The 19,060-nt window shown below is 49.9% G+C and overlaps 1 protein-coding gene across 1 annotated transcript; it reads right to left on the bottom strand.

The window, feature by feature from the left end:
- Positions 1–1,018: 1,018 nt before the first annotated feature.
- On the bottom strand, positions 1,019–19,060 carry CACNG7 (calcium voltage-gated channel auxiliary subunit gamma 7). Its single transcript, XM_070386788.1, has 6 exons — positions 18,917–19,060; positions 16,274–16,498; positions 15,264–15,350; positions 14,572–14,712; positions 1,884–2,029; positions 1,019–1,439 (listed from the first exon to the last, which is right to left on the bottom strand). The coding sequence occupies exons 2-6, from the start codon at positions 16,467–16,469 to the stop codon at positions 1,182–1,184; spliced, it is 828 nt and encodes a 275-aa protein (XP_070242889.1). The 5' UTR covers positions 16,470–16,498; positions 18,917–19,060; the 3' UTR covers positions 1,019–1,181.

Raw genomic sequence — 19,060 nt, 5'->3', positions numbered from 1 at the left:
CCTAAGATGCAAACTAAAAACCCCCCATCCCTCCCCTGCCCCCCTCCCCCCACCCAGGGGGCCTTTCTGGTTCCGTGTACAACACTGTGCTACCTCGCCCCTCCTCCCCTAATAAGAGAGTGGGTGAGTTTCTGGTGAACCCTCACCCCCACCCCAATCTGTCCTAGGAGGCAGACGGACCCTTGAAAGAGGCCAGAGTTGGGGGATCTGAGATGGGGAGGGGGACTTCAATGAAGGGGGAGGTGCCAGAAAATGGAAGACTTCGAGGTTTGGGGGGGTGTCGACCCCCGCTACTGCCTCTCCCTCCCACGACGGGGCCTCGAGGGGGGAGAGGCGAGCACAGGCGTGGAATTGGCGTGGAGGACTTTCCTCCACCCTAGGGTCTCCATTCTTGTCGCGTGGTGTGTGGGGGCTGGATACACCTAGGGGGGCTTTGGATGAGCGGGTGGTGAGGAGGCCAGGAGACAGGGCAGGAAGAGGAAGAAAAAAGAAGCCAAGGTCAGCTGAGAGAGAGCGAGAAAATTCGTTAAAGAGCGCCCTTGAAAAGGCAGGTAGCCTTCAGAAGGCTGAGGCGTGTCCAGCAGGTGAGACAGAACGGGGTCTCCCGTGTGTGGGGAGAGGGGCGGGGGAGGCCAGGTTAACCATACCCGGTTATGGTTAACCATCCCCATACTAGAGATGGGGTAGGGGTGTGGGGTAGAGTAAGAAGGGCCTCCCCCTCTGCACTCATTGCACGCAAGGACCATGAAGGTCTGGAGGTGAGACTGGGCCAAGTAAGAGGCTAGCCGAGGCAGAGAGAAGAGGATGTTTGGCATTCCTGGCGGCTGCCGGAACCTACTCTCCAGCCCAGAGCCCCCGGCCGAGGCGAAAGGTAACTGGTGCGGTTTGCACGGAGGTGGACGCGCTCGGCCGCTGCGCGCGAAGAACCCGGGACCTGGGAGTCTTTTGGCTGGGGGGCGGGGCCTAAGGGAAAGGGCCCCTCAGGAGGAGGAGGAGTCTGGAAGTGGAAAGAGGGCGGGGCTACGGCGGGGGCGGGGCAGGGCTAACGCGCGCTGTTTCTTCCCCGGGGGACAAGGTGTCCCCGGGACTTGCTCTGGAGCCGCGGTGGCGACGAGACCCGTGAGGAGGAGGAGGAGGAGGAGGAAGAGGAAGAAGAGGCAGGGCGCTCCGGGGGCGGGGCCTCAGCAGGGCGAGGTGGAGATGTGGAGGTGGTCGGGGTACTTGATGGCGGGAGGGTAGTTCTGCGTCATCTGTATAGACACGTCGCTGGAGATGTCGGAGGGGCTGCGGCCACGGCGCCACGCCTCGGGCTGCAGAAACTGGCCCGAGTAGTCGGAGCAGTCGCTGAGACGCGGGCGGTAGAAGGCCGGGTGCGGGCGGTACATCTCCTCCTCCGCGTAACGTTTGGTGAACAAGTACACGGACATCACGCCGGCTCCCTGCGCCAAGGCAAGACCAGAGTCCCCGCGGCTGGGCCCGGGCGCGCCGCCCCAAGGCCAGGCCCGCCGGCCCCGCTCTCCCAGGACCCGGGATTCCAGGCCTCCAGCTTCCTCCTTTCCCAAAAGCCGGGGATTAGGGGCCTGGCCTCCTCCTCCCTTCCCACAGCCCCTCCCCCCACCCCTCCATCCCAGGAGTTAGAGTCCCCGGCTTCATCCTCCAGAGATCTGGGAGTCCAGGGCCCCCCCTTCTCCCCTGGGACCCCAGGAGTTGGAGCTCCCAGACCCTCCTCCTCCAGGACCTGGGGGCTAGGACCTCAGCCACCACCTCCTTTTAATCCACAGTCTAACCCACAGCCTCCTCTTCCCCGTGGACCCAGGAATCACACACGCCCCTGCCACCGGTCCCCATTCAAAACTCTGAAGTCTGGGCCCCACAGACATCACCTCTTTGAGTAGGAAGGAGGATGCAGCGAAGGCAAAAGACCACCCGTAGCGATAATGGAAATACTGCTCCGAGCTGCTGGGCCTGTTCATGACCTCGTCGTTGATGCTGGAAATGTAAAGAACCAAGCCCACCACCAAGGAGAGGCCTGGGGGAGTAGAGGGATGCCCTTGGTCCACTAGCAGCGGACCCCTTTCCCCAGCCCCAGGCCCCTGCCTCCCACTGCCATCTTCTCCTCCCACCCCCCATCCCATTCTATCCTGGACTGTGCTGTGCTTAGTCACTCAGTTGTGTCCGACTCTTTGCGACCCCATGGACTGTTGCCCGCCAGGCTCCTCTGTCCGTGGGGATTCTCCAGACAAGAATCCTGGAGTAGGTTGCCATGCCCCCCTCCAGAGGATCATCCCAACTCAGGGATGGAACCCCGGTCTCCCACATTGCAGGTGGATTCTTTACTGTCTGAACCACCAGGGAAGCCCAAGACTACTGGAGTGGATAGCCTATCCCTTCTCCAGGGGAATTTCTTGAGCCGGGGTCTGCTGCATTGCAGGTGGATTCTTTACAGTCTGAGCTACCTGGGAAGCTCCCATCAATTGAAGTCCCTTGTGGGCTCGTCCTGGGCTGGGTGCAGGGAGTCTAGAGGTAAATCAACAGCCTCCTCCTCCTTCCCCCCACCCCTGCATCCCTAATCTGCCATCCAGGGGCTCACAGTGCAGTTGGGGAAGGCAAATATGGACACTGGTCAGCAGTCACATCCATGGTGACAGTACTGTAAGGGAAATGGTAGCACAGGGACTACCCTAGCGGTCCAGTGGTGAAGACTCCGAACTTCCTTTGCAGGGGGTGCTGGTTTGATCCCCAGTCAGAGAACAAAGATCTCACATACTGTGTGGTGCACCAGAAAAATTAATTTAAAAAGTTTTGCAGATGAAATAGTAGCATAAAGTTCCATGGGCCCAGAAAAGGCACCAAAGCCACCTGGGCCAGGGGTGGAGGGAGTCAAGAAAAGTTTCCCGGAAGCTGCATTTTGTCCTAAATCTCAAAGGATGAGGCCCAGGGAAGAATGCAGGAATACCACGCCATGCACGGCAGAGGGACTGGCATTGTTCCAACCAGAATTAGAGGGGGAATGCTGAACTGATCCATCCATGCAGCTCAAAAACATGGCCCACAGCCACCAGAAAGGAAGCCAGAGAAGGTTGGGCAGGGGCATTGCCATGATGAGCCTCAAGTGCCAGTCTGAGGAGCTTGGCATTGATGGCAAGGGCACTAGGGAGCCATGGAATGTTGGGAACAGAGGGAGGACAGGGCCAGACTGCAGTGTTAGAAGATCCTTTGGGGGCTGATGGGTTGTGGGAAGGGACTGGAGGGGAGAAATGCTGGAGCTGTGATAGGCCCAAGGCTGGGGAGGATGAAGCAGAACTAAGGCTGTATAGATAATAACATCAACAACAATAATAGCAGCTGCTTGTGTAGGTCTTGCTCTGTGCCAGGCACCATTCTGAGTGTCTTATATGCATTAACTCATTCAAACTTCACAATAACACTTTCAAGTAGGTACCACTTTTATCTCTGTTTAGAGTTGAGGATACCGAGGTACAGGGAGAAAATGGAGAGAAGAAGTCTCATTTGAGAATTTTTAAGAGGCAAGTCTCACTTCCTCAAGCTGAACTTTCTGTTTCTAACATATATATGTATATAAAATAAACATATATATTTTATATGAGCAGCATGGGGGATCTTAGTTCCCTAACCAGGGATTGAACCCATGCCCTGTACATTGGAACTTGGAGTCAACCATTTGACCACCAGGGAAGCCCCAAGGTGAACTTTCTTTTAAACAGTAGCACAAGGGTGGCTTGCAATGGGTGTGTGCTCAGTTGTGTCTCACTCTTGGCAACCCTGTAGCCCAGCAGACTCCTCTGTCCATGGGATTTTCCAGGCAAGAATGCTGGAATGGGTTGCCATTACCAGGGGATCTTCCTGACCCAGGGATTGAACTCATGTCTCCTGTGTCTCCTGCCTTGGCAGGTGGATTCTCTACTGCTGTGCCACATAGGAATCCGTTAAAGGTGGCTTAAGGAATCAGTAAAATCCCCAGCCCTAAATTAATCTCCATAATCCTCATTAGCACCTTCCCCTAGAATCCTATTACACAAACAAATATCTGTGTGCCCATCACCCAGAATAAATCTGAATTCCTTCCATTGCCTACGAAAGGGGTTAGCAAAAAACGACCCCCCACCCCGACCCCGACCCAGGGCTAAATCCAGCCCACCTCCTGTTTCTGTATGGTCTACTAGCTAAGAATGACTTTTACATGATTAAGTGGTTGAAAAAAAATCAAAAGAAGAGTATTTTATGGCATGTAAAAAGTATCGGAATTTCATTTGGCAGTTCCTCAAAGCGTTAAAGATAGAATTACCATATGACCCAGCGATTCCACTCCTAGGTATTTAGCTGAGAGAACTGGAAACATATGCTCACACAAAAACTTGTGCAGGAATGTTTGCAGAAGCATTATTCATAATAGCCAAAACGTGGAAACAGCCCAAACGTCTATCAACTGCATGGATAAACAAAATGTGGTATAGCCATATAAAGGAATAGTATTCAGCCAAAAAAAGGAATGAAGTGCTGATTTATACTGCCACATGGTGGAACCTAGAAAATATGCTAAGTGAAAGAAGCTAGATGCAGAAGACCACATATTGTACGCTTCCATTTATAGGAAATGTCCAAAATAGGCAAATCCATAGACAGAGAAAGTAGATCAGGACTTCCCTGGTGGCTTAGTGGTGAAGAATCTGCCTGCCCATGCAGGTGACACAGGTTTGGTCCCTGACCTGGGAAGATTCCACATGCCACGGGGCAACTAAGCCTGTGCGCCATGACTACTGAGTCCAGGCCCCAGAGTGCGTGCTCTGCACAAGAGAACCACCACTGTGACAAGCCTGAGCAGCACAACTAGAGTGGAGCACCCACTCATTGCAACTAGTGAAAGCCTGTGCCCAGCAACAGCTACAGCCCATAGGGTCACCAAGAGTCAGACATGACTGAAGCAACTTAGCACGCACGCACACAATGATATTAGGATGCAGGAAAGCATCATCAGTGGTCGTTAAAACACTGAATGACATAATCTTCTCGTGGAATATCTATGCATTACAAAGATACTTTGGAAATATCATAAAGGAGCCTGAAAGATACCCTTTGAACCAAGTACCTGAAGCTAACATCACCAACAGTGGGACAAACGGACACCCCGACCTCCTGATGGGATCGCGCCACTATTTCATTTATGCAGTGTCCCTGCTGGAAATGTGTAACCTGGATCCACTCCAGGAGAAAATGTGGGGCGTTTTACAAACACCGGCTGCGTTCTTCAAAAATAAACGTCAACATGAAAGATTTTTTTTTTAAGGCATAGGAACTATATAAAAGATGAAAGGAGACGAAAGAGACACATCAAGGAAATGCAGAGGGGAATCCTAGCCTGGATCCCAAATCAGGGGAAAAACGGACTATAAAAGGCGGTGTGGGGACTTCCCTGATGGTCCAGTGGTTAAGACTCTGCGCTTCCACTGCAGGGAGTTTGGGTTCGATCCCTGGTCAGGGGACTGGGATCCCACAGGCCCCGGGGTGCAGCCAATGGGGGAAAAAAAGGAGTGTGGGTGCTGTGGGGCAACTAAGCCCGTGCATCACAACTACAGAAGCCTGAGAGCCTAGAGCGCATGCTCCGAAACAGGGGGACGCCCCGGCGATGAGAGGTCTGTGCACCGCATCTAGTGAGGAGCCCTGGCTTGCCATAGCTAGAGAAAGCCTGCCAGCGGCAGCCAAGACTGAGAGCGGCCAAAAATGTTTAAAATATCAAAAAGGGCAGAGTGCAGACAATTGATGAAATTTGAATACGGATTGTGTATTAGCTGTAAAATTGTATTAATGTTCAACTTCCTGAATTGGATGATGGTGCTATGCTTAGGAAAGGAAATATACTTGACCTTAGGAGATATCTGATCTGATTTATTTAAGAGTGAAGTGTTTCTAGTTGTGTCAAATGGATAGTTGGTGAGAAGATGCTGTGTGGCACAGGGGGCCCTGGATGCTCTGGGATGACCTAGAGGGATGGGATGAGAGGAGAGGAGGGAAGCTCAGAAGGGAGGGGATATATGTATAATTATGGCTGATTGTCGTTGCTGTATGGCAGAAACCAACACAACATTGTAAAAATTAAAAAATATTTAAAAGGGTGAGGTATTTGCAATTTATGTTCAAGTGGTTATCTATGATAATATAATGTATTAATAATATATAGATATATACCCATATACACACATATACTCTAATACTTTGGCCACGTGATGCGAAGAACTGACTCACTGGAAAAAACCCTGATGCTGGGAAAGACTGAGAGCAGGAGGAGAAGGGGACAACAGAGGATGAGATGGCTGGATGGCATCACAGACTCCATGGACATGAGTTTGAGTAAACTCTGGGAGTTGGTGATGGACAGGCAAGCCTGGCGTGCTGCAGTCCACGGGGTCAAAAAGAGTCGGACACGACTAAGTGACTGAACTGAACTGACTTATATACACATAAGATAGAGAAAAAGACAAAGGTGGCAAAGTGTTAAAAATTGGTCCAGGTGAAAAACATGAGAATTCTTTGTGCTGTTCTTGCAACTTTTCTGTACGTTTAAAAATTTGCCAAAACAACAAATTTTAAATAAAATAGGCATCACCAAACAGGAATTCCACTCCCTGAAGATTCAAAAGTGTTACCCAAAAGTCTACAAATAATAAATGCTGGAGAGGGTGTGGAGAAAAGGGAACCCTCTTACACTGTTGGTGGGAATGCAAACTAGTACAGCCACTATGGAGAACAGTGTGGAGATTCCTTAAAAAACTGGAAATAGAACTGCCTTATGATCCAGCAATCCCACTGCTGGGCATACACACTGAGGAAACCAGAAGGGAAAGAGACACGTGTACCCCAATGTTCATCGCAGCACTGTTTATAATAGCCAGGACATGGAAGCAACCTAGATGTCCATCAGCAGATGAATGGATGAGAAAGCTGTGGTACATATACACAATGGAGTATTACTCAGCCATTAAAAAGAATACATTTGAATCAGTTCTAATGAGGTGGATGAAACTGGAGCCTATTATACAGAGTGAAGTAAGCCAGAAGGAAAAACATAAATACAGTATACTAATGCATATATATGGAATTTAGAAAGATGGTAACAATAACCTGGTGTACGAGACAGCAAAAAAGACACTGATGTATAGAACAGTCTTATGGACTCTGTGGGAGAGGGAGAGGGTGGGAAGATTTGAGAGAATGACATTGAAACATGTAAAATATCATGTAAGAAACGAGTTGCCAGTCCAGGTTCAATACACGATACTGGATGCTTGGGGCTGGTGCACTGGGACGACCCAGAGGGATGGTATGGGGAGGGAGGAGGGAGGAGGGTTCAGGATGGGGAACACATGTATACCTGTGGCGGATTCATTTTGATATTTGGCAAAACTAATACAATTATGTAAAGTTTAAAAATAAAATAAAAAATTCAAAAGTGTTCCCCTGCAAATGGTTTACTCATCATAAAGAGAAAAATGTGCCTTTCCAATGGAGAGCTCTAATGATCACCCCCTTTACCAAGGGGTTAAACATTTTCCCACTCCTGGTGGGAACAACTTGACATTTGCTACCTGAAGTGATGGGCTATAAAGAATACGGCACCACTTCTAAATCTTACCAAACCTATTTAACTAGAATCTAATCAAGTCTCTACCTTGGACATAACTGCCGGTTACAGAAAATACAAAGGAAGAGGAAGAAGTCAAATGATGCCACGAGGAAACAATCCAACAGATGCAGGATGTGGGGTGTTCTACAGGACATCCTGTCTTGTAGATTTCAAAAGGACAATGGTACGACCCAAGTTATAATACTTAAGCTGGTGATTAATCTTAACATCTCAAAAAGAGAGGCAAACACGTAGTATTATGTCTCCTGATGCAATGCAATAGGACTTAATAACACCACCTATCTATGAGGTATTTTTGCCCCCCCACTCCCAAAGTCAAACCTGGATCTGATCTACAATTTTACAGGAAAACACAGAGTAGATGGATATATTAAAATCACAACACAAAGACACAACAGAAAGATCAAAAGTGTGGAGATTATATGAGGCAAATGACTAGATGTCTTCAAATGAATGGCAAGAAAAAAACAGAAGGAGAGGGACTATTAGAGATTAAAAGAGGCTTCAGAGATCTATCAACTAAATGCACAGTGGAATTTGGATCCTGGTTTCCAACACACTAATTGTAAAAATTTTAAAAAGGCATTTATGAGATAAGTGGGGAAGTTGAACTCTGGCTAGATATTAATTTATATTAAGCAGCTATTCTTCATTATTTGGGCAGATAATGGCACTGTGGCTATATTAAATAACAAAGTACTAGTTTCTCAGAGATATGCTGAAATATTAGTGGATAAGATGATTTAATGCTGGAGACTGACTTTAAAATTCTGTAGTGAAGTGCAGAAGGGAGATATGGCAAGTTTGACTAAAAAAAGACTCACCATATGTTGATAATTGTTGAAACTGAGTGAAGGGTACATGGCACACTATACTATCCTTTCTATATTTTCATAATGAAATATATTTTAAAAGTCAGTGTTGTAAAAAATATAGTACGGGAACTAGTCTAGACTAAAAGAGAAATTAACTAAATGCAGTGCATAAACTTAGATTGAATCCTGCTTCTGGGGGAAAAGCTATAAAAGGCATTCTTAGAATGTCTAGGACAGTTTGAAAATGGAATGGATTATGGTATGGACTTTTGTAAAATTTCTAGGTTTAATAATGGTCTTGTAGTTATGTAGAAAAATGCCATCACTGTTAAGAGATGCATATTAAAATGCTTAGTGATGCCTGCAACTGACTTTCAAGTGGTAAAGTTAAAACAGAGTGCTTGTGTGCTCAGTTGCTACAGTCGTGTCCAACTCGGTGAGACCCCGTGGACTGTAGCCCACCGGGTTCCTCTGTCCCTGGGATTCTCCAGGCAAGGATACTGGACTGGGTTGCCATTTCCTTCTCCAGGGGATCTTCCCGACCCATGGATTGAACACGCGTCTCTTCCATCTACCTGCATTGGCAGGCGGGTTCTTTACCACTAGTGCCACCCGGGAAGCCCAGGGGAGTCCTTTTAATCCCACCCCCCTCATCCAAGAAGGATGGTCAGTCATCAAGTCATGTCTATTTTCCTTCCTAAATCTCTCATAAATCTAAAATCCCTTTTACGCCCCCAAGTCCTCTAATCCAGCTGAGGCTTATTCCCTGTGCCTGTCCCGTTGCCTTCAAACCTGTCTCCCTATTTTAGATACTGTTGTTTCTTTCTTTTCTTATTTTTGCCACACTTCGAGGCATGTGGGATCTTAGTTCCCCAACTAGGGATGGATCCCACATGCCTTGCATTGGGGGGTGGAGTCTTAACCTCTGGACCACCAGGGAAGTCCTGTATGTTTTTGTTTTGTTTCAGATACTGGCTCTTTCTAAAAACCCATACCAGGGAGGTCCCTAGCAGTCCAGTGGTTAGGATTCTGCCCTACCACTGCAAGTTGCCTGGGGTCCATCCCTGGCCTAAATAATTAAATAAAACCCATAGCAGACTCTGTCCTTCTCTTGTCAAAATACTTTCTCGGCGCTCTAGGATCCATGGGAGAAAGTATTCATTCCTCAGTCTGGTTACCCAAGCTCTTTTTGATCTGAAAACCTGCCAACCACTCCTGCCTCACTCAAGTCCCTGTTTCTTATTTCAGTTCTAAAAGACATTCTCCCTACAGAGAGTCAGGAGCAGGGTTGATGAGAAGGGAACAAATGTTTCTCAAGAGAAGGAGCTTTTTGTTATTGCTTTTGCTCTTGTTTTTGTTTTTAGTGATTGAAAGTTATCTAAACACAATGTCAGAAGCTGTTCTTGTCATTCTTTCTCCTTCCTGGGCATTTTATGGCGACTCTGGTTCTCTAAAAATAACCTTCTTTTCTCTTTTTTCTCCTCCCCTTTTCTCTCTCTCCCATCCCTCGCCCTTTCTCTGTAATACAGTCTTCTCTCCCCCCACTCCACTACATCTGCTTCAGAATTCTTAGAGCACAGAAGGCAAGAATCACCTACATTCCAAGCTGAATAGGAACAACCTGGATTTAGAACAAAGAATTTCAGGACCATGGAGAGCTACATGGGCGGCTACCTCAGTCTTACCACTTTCTGGAGTCTTAACACACGCTGTGAAATGCATGTCTGTACCAGGCACTTTTCTTTCTTTACTTGAAAAGCTCCCCCTCGCCCTTTCTGCATCAATTTAGATGTCACCTGCTCTTGAAATTCTGGTCACTCCCACCCTCTCCAGCATCCTACTCTGTCTGCTTAAAGCAGCTTCCCTTTTCTCAGAATGCCTTGAACTTTCTTTATGAGGGATCTCTTCTACCAATACTTCATTGTGGAACTTTGTACCAGCAACTAATCTAGGCTCTGAAGATATAAGCATGAGCACGTCTCTGCCTTTTATTTATCTATTCATTTGGCTGCGCTGGGTCTTAGTTGTGGCACTGGGGCTCTTTCCTTAGTTGCAGCGTGTGAGATCTAGTTCCCTGGACAAGGATCAAACCCAGGCCCCCTGCACCGGGAGTGTAACGTCTTAGCCACTGGATCACCAGGGAAGTCCCTTCCTGTCTTTTGGAGTTTACATTCTGGAAGAAGGAGGCAGAAAAGGAATAAGATGACGCTAGCAATAAGTGCTATGAAGCAAATATCAAATAGGGAAGGTGATGGGTAGTGTAGTGGGGGCAAAGCAACCTTGGATACCATTGTCAGAGAAAGAAAATCTGAAGAGGAAAAGTTGGGGAATTAGGAGAAAGAGACTTCCAAGCATGGAGGGTTAATGATTGTAAAAGTGAGGTTGAGATTAGCATTTTCAAGGGCGATGCAGCAACGGAGAGAGTGTTAGTGAGTTAGGAAAAATGAGACCAGAAGTCTGAGCAGTAGCCAAATCATGTAAGACCTTGTAAATCAGCGTGAGGAGTTGGGATGTATTCTAAGTGCAATGGAAATGCATCGAGACCCTGAAGGGATTTAAGTGTTGTGTGACCAGCATCGAAGGGCATGTAGCTGGGAGCTGTTTTGTGGCTGACTGCATGAAGATTGCCATTTAAGATTCAGCATGTCACCAGTGCTCAGTAAGGGCATGGCGTAGAAGATGTTTCTGCAACTGTTTGATGAGTGAGTGAATGAAAGAGCAGACACATGGAACATGTTTGAGGAGCAGGGGTTAATGTGAGCCAGGCGCGGGAAGCTTGCCTCATCTGACCTGGAAAAAGAAAGCCAATGTCACTCCAGCCTCCTCCCCCTACTCTCACCAATCACACCCAGTCAGTCATCTGGTTCTATTGATTCTTCTGTCAACATCCTTCTTTCTCAAAGCCATCCAGTCACCTTTACCCTCCCATCTCCCTCCCCAGCTAGAACCTTATCCGCTTCTGCCTGGACTACTGCATAAGCCTCCTCGCTTTCCAATCTCTTTCCTTTTAGTCCATTCCCAAAACAGGTCCCTGAGGGATCATCGACACCCTATCCCTTTCCCTCCCAAGCCCTCCCGCCACTTTCTCCAAAACTGTTACCTCACCATTTACCAGACCTTGGTCAACCCTTGCCTCTTTCTAAGTCTGAGTTTCCTCATTGGGAACACGAGATGGTTGCACTACTACATTCCACTCCAAGATCTAAAACACTGGTACTATGTCCACCCTTTCCTTTCTTTCTTTCTTTTGCTAGCTGGGTCTCAGATGTACATGTGGGATCTAATTCCCTGACCAGGGATGGAACCCTGGGCCCCCAGCACTGGGACTGTAGAGTCTTAGCCACTGGACAACCAGGGAAGTCCCCAGCCTTTCCTCTCTTGTAATCCCCTTTGTCTTTATGACTTTTAATTGTGGTGGGGCAGTAGAATGCCAGAGTGAAAGACCGGTCTGGAATCCTGCTTCTACTGTGGAGCAGCTCAACTTCTGAGTGCTTTCCGTTTCCTCAAATGGAAAATGGGAATAAAAATAGCATCTGCCTTAGGAGGTGAAGAAAAAGAAATAATTTGCACAAAGCACTTAAAACTTCCCCAAACCGTGGCTCTCAATTAACTGTTTTCTATTATGGTTGCTGTTGCTACTACTACTATTCATGTACATATGTGAGCGTGCGTTTATTTATTTAAAACTACCACGTGCTGAGCACTTACTGCTATAAACCAGGCCCTGGGTTGGGCCTTCACATCCGTGATCTAGACCAGGGGTCAGAAAACTACTGTTGGTCCCACTGCCTGTTTGTGTACAGTTTGCAAACGAAGTGTGGTTTTTACATTTTTTTTTAATGGTCAGGAAAAAAAAAAAGACAAAAGAAGAATAAAATCTCATGGTCCATGAAAACTATATTGAATTCAAATTTCAGGCTCTTTAAATAGGATTACTGGAACACAGCTAGGCCCACTGCTTCCCCTCTGGTTGCTTTGGCACACCAACAAAGCCTAGACTATTTACTGTCTGGCCCTGAGCAAAAAGTTTTCCCACCCCTGACCAAGGTTGCCCAGTCAACAGCTCCAGAAAGGAAGGCTGCAGCTCACACAGTAAGTGTCAGGATTTTAACCCAGGTCTTTCTAGGTTCATAGCAGCATGAACCTTCAGCTGCTATAGGCTGCAACCTTGGCTACCTTGGGTAGGGTGCATAGATCATAGTCTATGAAATGAAGTTCAGGAAGTGGGGTTTGATCCCCCTAAATTACTCTATTGTTACATCAGAGGCCTGATTTCCAGCCGTGACGGCACCAACTGATCCTTAACTTGACCTTGGGGAGTCAGGTCCTGATGCATTGGCATAAGCATGGCTTTGGGGAGGAGAACACCCTTGATTCTAGTGCCAGCACTGTCATTTATCAGCTTTATCGCCTCTTTGGTTTCCACTTCTGTAAATCACAAACAATAGGATTTTCCTTCGAGCATTTCAGGTGGGTTGAATCAAAGTCCCCATGCTCCCTACCCTTGCCCCACTTTCTGTCTCTCTAGGCTACAATTTTTCCATCTGACACTCTGAAATGGTGATATGATACATGTCTTATTTTAGCTTGGTGTCTGGCTCCGCATGCTGTGATTCAAGTTTGCACGGAGGTTGCACCCTGCTTTCCTGGGGAAGAGGTCTTGTCAGGTTAGGTTGGAGGCATGGGGGAGGTTTAGCCCAGAGAAAGCTGGGTGAGGAGCAGGGAGGAGACTGGGGGAGGGGATTTTTGAAGACCCATCTCCAATCATCTGCAGAGCCGACTCCAAAGAGGTGGCCGAGTGCAGGCCCCAGGGGATGTAACGGGAGTGAGACGTACAGCAGGCTTTGTTCATAAAATATCAACTGAATTAAAAGGGCCCCAACGGAGTTTAATTAAATCATGTTGAAGTAATTCGAATTGAACTAAAGAACTGAGTCAGAATAGATTGGGGTCAGTTGGGCCAGATGGATGGAGTTAAGTATGTCAGAGCAGAAGTGACCTGACCTGAGCTGAGTTAGACTGAATTGGACTGGACCGAACTAAAATTTGGAGGAGGGGAACACTTCAGAAAGAGCTCTCCTCTGGAGCTCAGGACACTTGAGTCCCTGGGGAACCAGCTTACACTGGTATCTCAGGCAACTCCCTGCACAATTTCGAGACCCGGTATTCCTATTTTATCAAACTAGTTCTAATAATAACTCCCGGACAGAGATGCTATGAGAAGTTTATGAGATTGCTCATGCTAAAGAGACTTAGATCTCAAAAGAAAAGATAACTATAAAGAAACATTGAACTCTAGCTAATGACAGGCATGGTAAAGAATCTAGAGTCAAGTGTACTGATGCCTGCAGCTTGCTCTGAAATTCATTTTTTTTAAATGTTTATTTATTTGTCTGCATAAGATCTTAATTGCAGCATGTGGGATCTAGTTCCCTGACCAGGATTGAACCTGGGGCCCTCTGCATTGGAAGCATGGAGTTATAGCCACTGGACCACCAGGGAAGTCCCTGAAATTCATTTTTAAATGATAATAAAATAGACGAATGGATGGGTAGAAAGATAGATAGATGGACAGATACAGGATAAAGCAAATCCCGTGACATGGTAATGATCAACTCTAAGTGGTGGGTACAGGGTTCTTTCGACTTTTCTGTTTGAAAAATGTTCCAGTAATACGTTGCACAGAACATAAAGAGCCTTGCAAACTGTTAATTGCTAAAATATCAGGAGTGGTTAAAAATACAGCCTCTGGAGGCGAAATGTGTGTGGTTGAGTCCCATCTCTGCCTCTCACTGGTTGTATGGCCCTGACTTCATTCTGCTGAGTGTTTGTTTCCATAACTGTAAAATGGGGTTATTAATAGCATTTGCCTCACAAGGTGGTTGTATCAGAACAGAGCCTGGCACCCAGTTAGCACCCAAGAAGCGCTCGCTGAGAAATGCTCCATTCCACAGAGCAGCAAGTGGGGCTTGGAGAGGTTCTGCAATTCCTTCAGGGTTACCCAGCAAGGAAGTGGTGGTCTTATTGGAAGAGGAGCCCCAGGTTCCTGGTACCTGAAATGGTCCTGCAGCCTGTCAGTCCTTTCCTTGGGCTTACCCGAGAGGATGAAGAAGATGCCGGAAACAAAGGCCAGAATGGTCCTCTGCGGGCGGATGTGGCCAATGTTGCTGATGACGAAGGCGGTGAACACAAGGAAGAGGCTGACCATAGGGAAGGGGGTGGCTGTGCGCACTGTCTCTGGGGGAGGGGTAGGAAGAAAGACAGAAGTGAGGAGGGACTCTGCGGGTTGCCTCTGAATCCTCCTCATCTCTGCACCCCCACGCCCTTTTCTGAAACTTCCACTGCTGGCCCCGCCCCCTCACCCAGACCACACCTCCTTGGCTTGACCCCCACCCCTTAGCTCCTGACTCCACCCACTCCCGGGCTCCGCCCCTTCGACCTGGCCCCACCTCCTCACGCACCTACTCTGCCTGCTTTCAAGCCTGCACGACTTCCCTTCCACTTCATCCCTTCTCTTGTGTGCGCAACTCTATGCGACCCCATGGGCTGTAGCCTGCCAGGCTTCTCCGTCCAAAGGATTTCCCAGGCAAGAATACTGGAGCGGGTTGCCATTTCCTCCTCCAGGGGATCTTCCCAACCCAGGGAATGAACCCACATCTCTAAGTCTCCTGCATTGGCAGGCGGGTTCTTTACCACTAGCGCCAACTGGCCTGCTCTTTTCCCCAGGACCCGCCCTGTCACCCTGCCCCTTGGTTGCCTAACCCTCCCAGCCCCGTGCTTCCCCTCACTCAGAATATTCTCCGTGTTTTCCGTCACCAAGTTGATCTCCGGTTCAAGGAAATATTCTGAGGCCACGCAGCGACCCTTTTCCCGGCCTGGGGGGAAGATAAGAAGGCAGGGCGGTCAGGGGCAGGACACACAGTCAAAAGACCCCAGGATGGGAACGACCTGGGGATTAGTGTCTGGCTACTCTGTGTTACTCTGTACTACGTTTGTGCTCCTCTTAGGGGGTTATAGAAGGGTGTGGGCAGGAGTCTGTCAGCTCCTATTGCAAGCTGCCCTAGAGACCGTTGGATGGAGGAAGATAAGCCGGAAGCCAGAGTCTCAAGTAAGAAGGGGTTATGGGCCAGGTCTCTTGGATCCCTAAAGAGGGAAAGGTCTAGGGGTTGAGGTGGGAAAGGATTCCTAGAAGGAGCGATGTCCATAGTAGCTGGGAGGCACAGATATTGTTTATCCTTCCCATTCAACACTGGAACTGTCCAGGAGACAAGTTCTGAACTAGGATTACTGTTTCTCTGGGTCTGGGGGCTCCAGGGGGTTGCTGGGGATTAGGGACCTGGAGATTGTATGATCGTTGGGGTTCTTAGATCCAAGGACTAAAGTGCTAGAAATTGAGTGTGTGTGCGTGTGTGTGTGCGCGCACTCCACTGCTTAGTCGTGTCTGACTCTTTGCAACACTGTGGATTGTAGCCCTCCAGGTTCCTCTGTCCATGGGATTCTCCAGGCAAGAATCCTGGAGTGGGTTGTCATTTCCTTCTCCAGGGGACCTTCCCGACCCAGGGATCAAACCCGCGCGCGTCTCTTGCGTCTCCCTGCACTGGCGGGCGGATTCTTTCTGCAATGCGGCCACCTGGCAAACCTTAGAAATGGAATCTCCAGGTAGACATGTGACTGTCCAGGAGAGACATGGGGTTGATTTCTGGGTTTCGGGCACCCATGGGAGGGGACTATGGATGAGGACTCTCGGGTGCCACGCAAAGGCAGGGACAGTTGACTGGTGGGCAGGTGAGGCCTGTACCTGCAAAGAAGCAGACGCGCCACAGGCCAGCGTGCAGCGCCATCTTGACCTCAGTGGTCTGGTTCTGCGGCAGCACGGTTCCCTCCTCCATGTACAGCCAGTAGTCTGTGCTGACGGCGATGCCCACGAGCAGCAGGCCGCACGCACCAAACACGCTGCTCAGCAGGGTCAGGGCGCGGCTGCTGCAGTGACTCATCCTCAGCGGCGGGGGGCGCCCTGCGGGGCCTGAGAGACCGGGAGCTCCAGTGGAGAGCCCCGCTGGGGCCACTGGGGTCCCCCAGACTGCATGCAGCCACGGGGGACACCAGCCCTGGGCCAGAACCAGCAACCCCCCGAAAGAAACTCTCTCCTATCTGCCCCCTGGGTCCTGACCTGTGACTCCAGCCTGGATTTGGACCAGTAACTTGTCTAGAAATCCTAACCTAGGCCACCAATCCCCACTCCATGCCCAGACCTGACACCCTGACCCCTTTCTTTTGGGCTCTTAATGGGAACCAGAAATGCCCCAAGTGGGTCGTTAACCAGGGACCCTAACCCTGTACCTTGGCCTTGACCTTAAGCCTCCCATATCTAGTTGGACTCTTAAAAAAAAAAAAAAATATATATATATATATATATATATATATATTTGGCTGAGCTAGGTCTTAGTTGCAGCTTGCAAACTACTTAGTTGTGGCACGTGGGATCTAGTTCTCTGACCAGGGATTGAACCCGGGCCCCCTGCACTGGGAGCACAGAGTCTTAGCCACTGGACCACCAGAGAAGTCCCTGGACTCTTCTCTTGACCCTTAATGTCCAATTCTAACACCAAGACCTTGACTTTCTAACCCTGGTATGGTGCCTTGACCTCAGTTTGGCATCCTAATCTGAAATCGTGGACCACAACCCGGATTCAAGATTCCAGAACATTAACTGCCCCTCCTCCCCAATCCCAAATCCCTGCAAGCCTCTGAACCTGGGGTGCTAGAACTCCATCACAGGCCGCTGGTTCTCCAATATCCCACAGGATATTGGGGCCTAGAGACCTGGAGCAGGGTTTTGGCTAGAGACTTCAGAATGTCCAAACCATGATCTGGGAATCCCACCCCCCCACCTCTCAGTATCCTATTCAGAGCAAGTGACCATCATTCAATAGGAATCAGGGCTCTGAACTCTAAAACCCACATCAGGAAGTCTGCAATCCCCATTCTCGTTACAAGATCCCCAAATCCCCTCCCGGAGAGTCTGGACTCCAGCTCCCCCAGACTAAGACCTCCAATTATAGACTCTCTTCAACCTCCAATCTGGAACCCAGATTTTCCCTAACCCTGGACCTTCAAAACAAAAGTGCTCCCAAGTTCATGGCGTGGCCTCCAAAATTCCAATCTTAAATCTGGAGATTTCGTTCCAGGGTGCTCCTAATCCCTTAGCCACCACGCTCACCCTTTCCTGAGAACTTCTCCCTAAACCACACAGTCTCATGGTTTGGGGGACTCAAACTGTGATCCCCATCTTTTCTCAACCGGAGCCCTCAACCTACCTGAATACCACAATCTCCATCACCTTTTTAACAGTGACTGTTAAGACCCCTAAGCAGCACTCCCCCTCTCCACCAACAAGCGGCCAGGACTTGAGTCCCCATTCTCTTTGACCAGAATTCTTGGAGCCTTGACATTGAAATTCTGGAAACTTGACACCACCTCAGTAAGAACTCTGGAGCTTGAGACGACCTTCATCCCCGCCTGGGCGCTCCCGCCCCTCAACCCCAGCCTCTAGGGCCTCCACCCCACCTGCCCGGCTCCCCACCTCCTGAGGGATTCAGGAGTCTGAGACTGGCAGAGCTCCGGACCCCTGCTTGCTCCCATCCCCCGGCCCATGGCTCCAGGGCTTGACTGCCAGCTGCCTGTTTGCCTTCCTGTCCGCTCATCTCAGAAACCAGCGTCAGAACCCCTGTCTCCCGGGCTGCCTCCGTCCCAGGTACCTGACCTCAGCTCCCCCCACTGGCTCCTCCGATCCAGACGGCTGGGACGTGGCCCACCGGCACCCTTCTCACTCCCGTTTTGGGGCGCCCCTCCCTCATCACTCGGTTCCTCCACACTCTCAGCGGCCCGCCCAGATCTCCTCATTCTCCTCCAACCGCCAACCCTTCCTCCTTTGGGACCCCCCCTCCTTCCCCAGGCCCAAAGCCTCCTTCTTATCCTTCTTTATCCCCGCCTTTCCTGGATATAGGCTTTTGGATCCCCGGGGGTCCCCATTCTCCAAGCCCCAAGTCCAAACTCCATAGGCCCTCAATCCTGGGGAGACCTCTTTCCGGGGACCCCTTCTCAGACTCACGGCCGGCCCTTACCGGGCCCGGGCCCTCCCCCCTCATCCAGGAACGCCTCCCTCGAGGATCCAGCCCGCACCCTCTCCCGTGCCCACGGCCTCCGAGGTTCGGACACTGAGAGTATGGTTGCCCCGTTCTGGGACCCTCGGACCCCGTACCCCCGGATTCCTCAGGCCTAAACGTCCCTCCATCGCCCATTGCCCCCCAAACTCGGGCGTCCGATTGCGGGCATCTCACCCCCAGGAGCCACTCAGCCCCGTTTAGTCCAGACCCCCGGTCGCCTCAGGAGGACCACCCCCGCCCCCAACCTGGTTCCCGGACTCTCCCTTCGCGCTCACCTCGCTCAGGGCTTGGCGGACGCTCCGGGCCGCGGGCCCCGCAGCCGCATGACCGGCCCCGCGGCTTCCCCCGGCCGCCGCCGCCGCCGCCGCCACCGGGGTCGCCGGTGCCCGCGCCCCCCGCCCCCGCCCCGGAGCCCGGCG

Source organism: Bos mutus, chromosome 18 (assembly GCF_027580195.1).
Source record: "Bos mutus isolate GX-2022 chromosome 18, NWIPB_WYAK_1.1, whole genome shotgun sequence".
Taxonomy (NCBI): Eukaryota; Metazoa; Chordata; class Mammalia; order Artiodactyla; family Bovidae; genus Bos; species Bos mutus.
This window is presented reverse-complemented; position numbering and strand designations above follow the sequence as displayed.